Source organism: Salvia hispanica, chromosome 6, assembly GCF_023119035.1.
Source record: "Salvia hispanica cultivar TCC Black 2014 chromosome 6, UniMelb_Shisp_WGS_1.0, whole genome shotgun sequence".
Lineage (NCBI taxonomy): Eukaryota > Viridiplantae > Streptophyta > Magnoliopsida > Lamiales > Lamiaceae > Salvia > Salvia hispanica.
In genome coordinates, this window is record NC_062970.1 from 30,703,511 (window position 1) to 30,713,201 (window position 9,691).

General features: G+C 39.4%; 1 protein-coding gene across 1 annotated transcript; it reads left to right on the forward strand.

The window, feature by feature from the left end:
* The first annotated feature begins 7,794 nt into the window (after positions 1-7,794).
* Positions 7,795-8,522, forward strand: LOC125197476 (dof zinc finger protein DOF3.4-like). The gene has a single exon (XM_048096225.1). It carries the CDS (start codon positions 7,880-7,882, stop codon positions 8,375-8,377), a length of 498 nt encoding a protein of 165 aa, XP_047952182.1. The 5' UTR covers positions 7,795-7,879; the 3' UTR covers positions 8,378-8,522.
* The last annotated feature ends 1,169 nt before the right edge of the window (positions 8,523-9,691 follow it).

Here is a 9,691-nt window from a genome sequence, read left to right on the forward strand (position 1 = left end):
GATTCAACTTAATTGAGACGGAAGGAGTACTTTATAATAAAATTACAAGTCATAACATGTTGCTATAAATTAAATATTTTAAATTTTCCCAAGGATTAGTAAAACAAAGTCGGCTTCTGCCCTTGCCCTTGTCTTCGCCTGTCCCCACGGCTTGTCATTGATTCCATATCACTAAGCTCGTACGTAGCCACTAGTATTCACCCCTGCCGGTGGGAAAGGATTGTCTTCGACCCCATCGATGGATAAGGAGATGCTGTATGTATCCAGTTGTTTTTCCCAATCCGTTGTGATCTTTGGCTCTCAGCCCTTTGAACGAGCTAACTTGTCGTTGCTCATTCACATCGAAAGAGAAAGTGTCGTTCCATTTTATCCTTCAATTGAAACTGAATCTAATTCAATGGAATGAAAATAGTGAATACATAGTATTTGTATGGTTGCGTTTGTAATGAAGTAGACTACAGAAGGCTAGATGCATGTCATAGATCTATAAGCCTCTTTCACGAAATGCTACGACAAATCAAGTTGATCAATTAGGGCGTCTCCGGTCGCGCCTCTCCCACTAGCCCTTCCCATGCCACGTCAGCACTAGTCCTTCCTATTCCACTGCCACGTCACTAGCCCTTCCCACTATTAAATTAATTCACAATTAAATTAAAATTCGACACAAATACGAACGGGAAATACGAATATTTCAATAATAAAAAAAACATACATCATTCGAAAAAAAAAAATTACGTAGTAGATAGAAAAAAAAACACATCAGTGTCCACCCCTCCGCGTCCAAACCTCTTAGATGATATCCTCCTGAAGTCGAATATGGGCATTTCTTTGCCGCATGTCGGCAAATGCGCGCAACCGCTCAACCTCTCCATGAGGTACCCCCATGTTCACATTCGCGGTGGCCACGCCGTGGCTTGGACCGGCACCCGTGTCATCTTCGTTGGTCCACTGAGTCAGTTCGTCCCCTTCACTTTCGACAATCATGTTGTGCAAAATGATACACGCGTACATGATGTCGCCGATGTTGGGAATATACCACTGCCGTGCCGGACCCCTCACCATCGCCCATCGACTCTGGAGCGCACCAAATGCGCGCTCAACATCCTTGCGCGCTTCCTCCTGCCGGGTCGCAAAGTAGGACTTCTTTGGCCCGATCGCATGCTTGATCGTCTTCACAAAGACGGGTCAGTTTGGGGTATATCACATCCGCCAAATAGTATCCCATGTTGTGCTTGGTTGCCGTTGGCGACGAAACTGATGGCGGGACCAACGCCATTGCACTGATCGTTGAACAGGGGCGACGACTTGGAGGACGTTGATGTCGTTGTTCGACCCCATCACTCCAAAATAAGCATGCCATATCCATAGCCGGTAGTCAGCTACAACTTCAAGGATCAACGTGGGATGCTTGGCTTTGAAGCCGGAAGTGTGTATCCCCTTCCAGGCGGCGGGGTAGTTCCTCCACTCCCAATGCATACAATCGATGTTGTCCAACATCCCAGGGAACCCGTGCACCGACCCGTGCATATTAATCAGCCGCTGGCAGTCTTCGGGGCTCGGACGCCGAAGATACTGATCCCCGAATATCGCTCTAACGCCCGCACAAAACTCCAACAGACACTCGACGGCTGAAGACTCCCCAATGTGGAGGTACTCGTCGACCATGTCGGCCGGGCCTCCGTACGCCAGTTGCCTGATTGCGACCGTACACTTCTGTATTGGCGTGTGTCCGGGTTTGCCAGCCGCATCCTCCCCGATTCTTGAAAAACTCGCACCTTCTCTCTAATGCACCAACGATATGCATAAATAGAGGACGATGCATCCTAAAACGTCGGCGAGAATAAGGCATCCCCAAAACGCGGCTCTGGAGCAAAGTAGTCCTCATACAACCGCTGATGTGCAGCAATGTGGTCCCGGGGTACATGCCGTCGGCGATGGATCGGCCGAGGCACGGCCGCCGCCGCTGCTGCCGCTCTGCCTCTGCCGGATCCGTCGATCAATCGCCGCTTGCACAGCGAGATCCAATTCATCATCACTAAAGCCATCACTATCACTAGCGCCTCCGCCACTACCACCCGCACGACTACTCGTCATTATAGATAATTGAAAAAAGAGGTTAGAGAGAGAAACTTGTCAACACAAGTGGTGTGAATGAAATGATGTTGGAGGAGCCCTATTTATAGAGTTTTTTTTTTTAAAAAAAAAATTAAAAATTCCGGACGTCGACGCGAGGGGCGAGCCCTTCGCAGGGGCACTCGGGACGGGCGTGGGCGCCCTTCCCGCTCTCTACGGCGCCCGTCCGGTCGGACGTCGCCGACGGGCGAACGGGAGGGGCGTCGTTGGAGACACCCTTAGCTTTGCTTTTATTTTCATGCAATTTTAAATATAGAGTACTACATATTAAAGTATATTTTTATTTTTGGAGGTTGATATATATGTGTTTAATAGAATAATTTTTTAAAAATGTTATTGCTAAAGGAAGTATTCATAGAATCAGTGCTAATGGATGTATTCGTAGCATTGATCCAAGTACAAAGTTGACGGACAAACATTAGGACTGAATCAATGTAAAATAAATGTAAGTTGTGGTTGAACCTAAGAAGCAATTCATCATGCCCTACGATAACTTTTAAGAGCTTTCCCATATAATTGGTCATATGATTGCTTAGCCATATTTTTTGGTATATTTTTTTTATAAATTAATTATTTACATATAATTGCCAAATGCATTTTTAGTTTTATTTATAGTGTATATCCACTTATATCCACTTATATATAGGCAAGTTATACCCATTGAGTGACTACCATTAAATATTGATAATTTATCTTGGTGGGCATATACTTTAAAATTAATCAACAAATTACAATATTTGTATTATCAATGTGGTATATGATTTTTATTCTAGTATTTGTATAAGAGACTATTTTGAGCTTTACTTTTCTTCCCATGTTTTACTCGTGGCTTTGTGGTTATAAATCGTTAAGATTATCCGGTGATATTTTTTTTTTTATCATATATTTTATGCAAGTTGAATCATTTCCTTTTTTATAAAACAAACAAAACATCTGATTATTCTTATTTTATTTCATCACCTACTTTACTTTCACTTTATATTTTCTACTTTATTCTTCTTTTTTATTTTTCAAAATAATTTCTTAATTTTTATGTCTAAAACTTTTAACTCAATTTAATTTGAACGAAGAGAGTATGACTTGCAATATAAGTATACAATTTGGAGTGCTAATGTTATTTTTCAATTTTATTCTTTTGAGAGATAGAGGAGACCCACGTGTTTAGACAAACAATCAATGTACCCTCACATATTATACTCTTTTGGATATAGCAAGACTTAAATTTATATACTCCTTTTTCAGATCTGCACCTCCAGAACAAACCGAAATTAATTATGGACTTAAATTTATTGTTTGTGTGTAGTTTAAATAGAAAATAACTAAGACTTAATCTTGTTTAGTATGCTTGTTTAAAACATGTTATTTATAAGCTTGCGTTGGATGAATAATAATACTCCCTCTGTCCTATAATAGATGTCCCCCTTAAAAAATGACACGAGATTTTAGGAGATGGTGTTTTATGTGTTAGGTGCAGAGAGAAAATAATATATTTATATTCATGTGAGAGGGAGCTTTTTTCATAGTAAAAGAAAATGTAATATCTTTTGTGAGACAAACTAAAAAAGAAAGTGTGACATCTATTAATGGTCGGATGGAGTTGTAGTTTAATATGAATTTTGTATGTTTGAAGTGAAAATGGAATTATATGTATCTAAAAGAAAAAAAATGTACTAGTAAATTTTAATTATTTAAAAAATGAAAATCAAATTTATAAATATTTGAGGTAAAACTATAAATTATATACTAGAAATTTGTGGATGGAAAATATGAATTACATAGAATTTCAGGGGTATTATAGTAAAAAATATACTCCGTATATAGGATGCATTATCTAAATTTCAGGGGTATTATAGTAAAAAATATACTCCGTATATAGGATGCATTATCTAAATATACTCCGTAAAAAATATACTCCTACATTTTAAAACTAGTTCTCTAGTGTCATTACATAAGGTTTTCCTGGCTTGTTTGAGTGAAGTTCTGGAGACCCTTAAATTGCATTTTACTTATCATCACATCTACTATGATGACATATGTCATTAAATATGAAGTGGCCTAATAACATGTTTTTGTTCATATTTTGATATTTTCAAATGCTATGAAATGATGATTTTGTTGTAGTGAGAGTGTTAACAAATTGAACTATTGAGTCAAAAACATTTACAGAACAAAAACGGACGTAATTAATAACATGAACAATTAACAAACAGTCAATACCATAGATTTCCAAAAAGGCTTAAATAAATTTTGAGTTTCAGTATATTGCTCTGATAATATGATTTGATCATATTAAAACACAGGAACAAATTTGATGAAAGTTACTGTTGAGTTAAATATCAAGAGTCCGCCTATTTTTCTCTTTCATTTTGTTTTCTTAGTTATATACTCAAATTAAATTAGTACTTTGAGTAAACGAAAAATTATTAACTTCATTAAATAACAAAAAAATTAAGATAAGTAAAAAAATGACAAAATTTAATAAAATCTCAATCCTCGAGTCTAGGAAAAAGTGTGATTTGAGTGTCGTAATCACTGAAAAATTATTTTTGTTATACGATTTTCAAATTAAGTAAAGAACAATAATATCACATGGCATCTTCCAATGCCAATATGATGCGGCAAGCATGCTTAATCATTCGAGAGCGTGTTTCTCCGGCGTCATGTAACAGTCTTCATCGTGTAAGCACGCCGGCTTGTGCTCAATGCAAGGCGTTGTATATGTTCCAAACTACCAGGTGGAGACTACTATTTTAATTAAGAGATATTGGTTTAAAATACCATCAACTTTTGTCAAAATCTAATATTTCACCTAACTTTTATAAGTGCTCTTAAAAACCACCAACTTTACAATTTTGTGTGAATTTATTGTGTAAGGCATTCCTTGCATATGCTCAACGTTGTGATTCAATTCTTAATAATGTTAGTGAAAGCTTTAATAAGTACTCCTGAATGCCAAGGGGAAAGACATTATAAGAGAAACATTAAGAAATACATCCTGAATGCAAAGCGAAAGCATTTGATATACGTGGTAGAAGCATGCGATCTGTACATTATAGGAAACTATGGAAATTTGCACAAAATATAAAGTTGGTGGTTTTTAAAACAACTTTTAAAGGTTACCAAAATTACCAATGCAAAAGTTCACTGTATTAATTAAGAACCTAGACTATAAATTGAATGAAAGATGCATGCACTTTTTATGCTACTCCATATTTTAGGTAGTCCTCTGTAATTTCAGCCTACATTCATAAACTTACTGCTATGATATCTAGCGGAAAATAATGCTAAATATAATAAACTTTTAAGTTGATTATGATATTTCTGTTTAAGTATATGATCATAAGTCCTGAAAATTATAATATCAATTTCTCATACTACTAGTTTATGGGGGTGTTCGGTTTGCAAGATTGTATCCTGGGTTAAATATGTTGTGTGTTTGGTTCATGAGATTTAATCCCACAATTTAATTCTAGATGGATAATCATGAGATAATTAGTCATAGCTAACCCCCCTATGACTAAAATAATTTCACAATTCAATCCTAAATTGCATTTTAGTATTATTTTATCTAGGAAACCGAACACCAGCATTATAAACTTTAAGTTGTACACAACAATGTTTCAACTTAGGGCATCCACAATGGGACGCCCTATGCATCGCCACGTCAGCATTTCATCCTCCTCCTATTCCACCTGCAGTGGGGCGGACTATAGCCCGCCCTAAGCGACGCCCTAAGCATTTCACTATTTTGTATTTATATTTTTATTATGTTTGCAAATGTAAATAAAAATATTAAACAAATAAAAACAACACAATTAAAAGGAAATTCTAATTTTACTTAATTAAAAAAAATTACAAAATAAGAAATAAAAAAAAGCTGAAAATACAAAAAAAGGAGGCTAGTCTAAAGAAGTCCCAACTTGCGGCTGAGGCCATCGATCATCCGCTGGATGCCCTCGATTTGAGCCGGGTTGGTCGCCTGCATGAGGGCGGTGTGCGCGTCCAACAACGTCCGTAGTCGGAGGAGGCCGCCAAATCCGCGTACGCATGGGCCGCGGTCGAAGTCGCGGACGGCGTCGAACTCGGGGTCGGCGACGGGGCTTGCTCAGGCGGCGCGACGGAGGAGGATGTGGCCTTGCCCTTGCCCTTGGCAGCCTTGACGCCAGGGGGACGCCGGGAGGACATCGGTGTGCAGGAACTCTCATCCTCGAACACCGGACTGTTGAGGTCCATCGGAGACGCTCCTCTATCGCTACTTGTATAATCATTGAAGGTGCGCTTCGACGCCCTCCTCCTCGCCGCCGTCGATTGGGGAATCATACCACCAACGAACTTTTGCTTGTCCCTCAAGAGCGCCCAGGACTGGTATTGCTTGAAATCGTCGTACAATGAAATGTACGACCGCATCGCTTTGTCCCGCACATCCGCGAGACTCTCGCCACTGGGCCTGCTCCCTCTCGCACTTCTCGTACTCCGCCGCGAACAAATTTACCTGCTTCTTTATTTGATCCCAGTGCTTGCGGAGCTGCTCCCTGTGGCGCTTGTACGCGTTCGCCGGCTTGGCCGCGTTGTATTTCTCGGCGATGCGCTCCCAATACGCAATCACCCTCTGGTTGTTGGCGTACACCGGATCCTCCGAAACATCAATCCAACATCTCGTCAAGACGATGGATTTGGGGTCGGAGTAGTTCGTCCTGCCCGGGGCGAACTCTTCACACACCTCCGTTGTAGGCAACTTCTGGGCTCGTGCCTTTGTCCGCTTCTTCTTGGTGGCGGACCCGGAAGCGGCGGCGGCGGAGGGGCGGTGTGGAGACGGCTCCATATCGGACAGCCCGTATGAGTCGGTGCAGGGACGGAGCCAGAAATTCTCTATAGGTGGGGCAAAATTCTATACAAAGAGATTTTAAAGTTTTGAGAAGGGGCATTTATAAAGGTATTTCAAAAAAAAAAAAAAAATTGTGATTAAAATAGCACAAATAAATTTTTTTGAGGTGGGGCATTTGCCCCTTGTAGAGTGTATATAGATCCGTCCCTGAGTCGGTGGAAAAGTCGGGATCGTACTCGGCGTTGGTGTCCAATGACGGTATTCGTCGGGTTCTGTACCCGGCCATCGTGCACCACCGAACATCGGACTATTCAAATAATCTCCGGAATCCATTTTGCTTGAAAATGTAGTGAATTTGATGAGAGTGAAGTGAGAAAAATGAAGTGTGAAAAATGAAGTGAATTTGATATATATAGGTTTTGAAAATTTAATAAAATTAAAAAAAAAAACTAAACCGCGTCGCATCGTCCGTGACCCATCGTCCGCCTCGTCCACAGTGGCGGACGATGTGACGGATGATGGGTATCCTCCGCGCATCGGGCGCGGTACGGATGCCCTTAGTCATTTATTTTTTTTGTTAAATATATACTTATTTGTTAATTAGGAGTCGCATCGTAAGTCCCATTGTGGATGCCCTTGGTCATTTATCTTTTTGTTAAATATATACTTATTTGTTAATTAGGATTATAGTTTGGTCCATGCATGATGCGTATATAGGAGTAGGGGGTGAGACAGAAAAGCCAATTTCGAGCCGACTGAACATATGGTTAGTGCTTAACCAAAACCTCTGCAAAAGCTGCTATTTACCCTCCCTACTCCGACACTATTATATTCTGTCTCTCTCTCTCTTCACACAAACACAATAAAATCGCAAGAATTAATTCCGAAATCGCAAACCACAATTTCACAAAATACAAAGACATGGCGACAGACAGAAGCGAAAAGAAGAGCACAAAGGCGCAGGAGGCGGAGCAGCTCCCATGCCCGCGGTGCGACTCCACCAACACCAAGTTCTGCTACTACAACAACTACAACTTCTCGCAGCCGCGCCACTTCTGCAAGGCCTGCCGCCGCTACTGGACCCACGGCGGCACCCTCCGCGACATCCCCGTCGGCGGCAGCACCCGCAAGAACGCCAAGCGCTCTCGCACCTCCCACGTTCCCGTTTTCTCCTCCGCTTACCACCTGCCCCCCGCCGCCGCGCTGGTGCCGTTTGCCACCGACGCCAAATTCACTACGCTGCTCAACGCTTCTCCGGTGGGTGGGATTGATGAGATGGGATTTGGCCTGACGAGGGCGAGCTGGCCGTTTGCTGGGCCTACGTGGCAGCTGGAGACTGGAGAGACTGGCTTTGTTGGGGCCGACTGTTTTGGATTTCCAGATCTTGCTATTTCCACTCCTGCATGTTTTTTTAAATAAAACGAGTATTACTACTACTACTTTTTCTTTCTTTTTTTAAATCAAGATTACCACTAATTTGTAGGACTATAATCTATGTTTCTGTGGCATCAAATTTTATTTACAATGTGTCTACTACGAGAATCAATATCTACCTTTTCCCGCTCTCCTTTACTAATTTTTTCAGTCTACTGGGACTATATATTATTTCCCTGTCACATCAGAAATGAAACATTTTTCTTCTCATTAAAAATGAAACATTTCTAAAATTGAACTCTATTTTTTCTTCTGTCTTACTTTACTTTCTCTTCATTAACTCACAAAACAATACTATATAAAATCTTGTGTCGAAAAACAAATGTTGCATATTTAAAGGGATGGATGAAGGAAGTATATATTTCTCTCCTACTACTTCAATATATTGGTGACAACTTGAAGAATTGTAATTCTCCAATATGGAGTATGTTGAGTTTCAAGTGACACAATATCCAGTTGGAACGCTATAAGTCTCTATTCCAGTTTCTTGCTTTTATTATTGTGTCGATTAATAATATGTATAATTATTTTTGTATTTCTATGTCAAAAACTTTCTATTTGCCGAAGACTTACTAGGAGTTACGAAGTTTATGATTTCGAATTGTACTCAATTTGTAATTTACTATCTAAATGTTTCGTGATGATCTTATGATTATATTTTGATGTTAAATTTATAACTGAATTACAACTACTACTAAAGAGAGAATGAAACCAATAACCTAGAATCTCATATATTTGATTGATTAAATATTGTTTCTATCTGTTTTATTTAATTTGTTTTTATTTGTTTATGTTCTAATTAGTTATATTTAATATTGTTTCTATATGATTGTTTCTATTTCCCTACGTTCAGTTGCATGTGATTGAATTCTTTTGGCACGAGATTTAACAAAATGATAGATACTACTTTGCTTCTGTCCCATAATAGGAGTCACATTTGGTGTGAGAACGAGTTTTAAGAAATGTAAAGAATAGTGGGTTGGAAAAGTTAGCGGAACATGTAACCCACCTTTTTATATTGGTTCTATAATAAAATGTGAGTGAAGTGATTTAGTGGAATGTGAGAACTACTTACCATTTTATGGTAAAAATGAAATATAACTTTTATTGTGGGACAGATCAAAATAAAAAAATGTGACTTTTATTGTGAGACGAAGGTAGTACTATTTGTTTGTAGTTTATTTTAGTACTAATAAAAATGGTATTAACACCCTTTAAATGTGGTAATCAATTGGACATGTGTCGTTTATGACGTGGATCCATCAAAGAACTAAACGGTTAATAAACAAGTTTTGATTA

Bases quoted from the DNA above. Each gene is read 5' to 3' on its own strand.
- LOC125197476 (XM_048096225.1), top strand. From the start codon at position 7,880: ATGGCGACAGACAGAAGCGAAAAGAAGAGCACAAAGGCGCAGGAGGCG.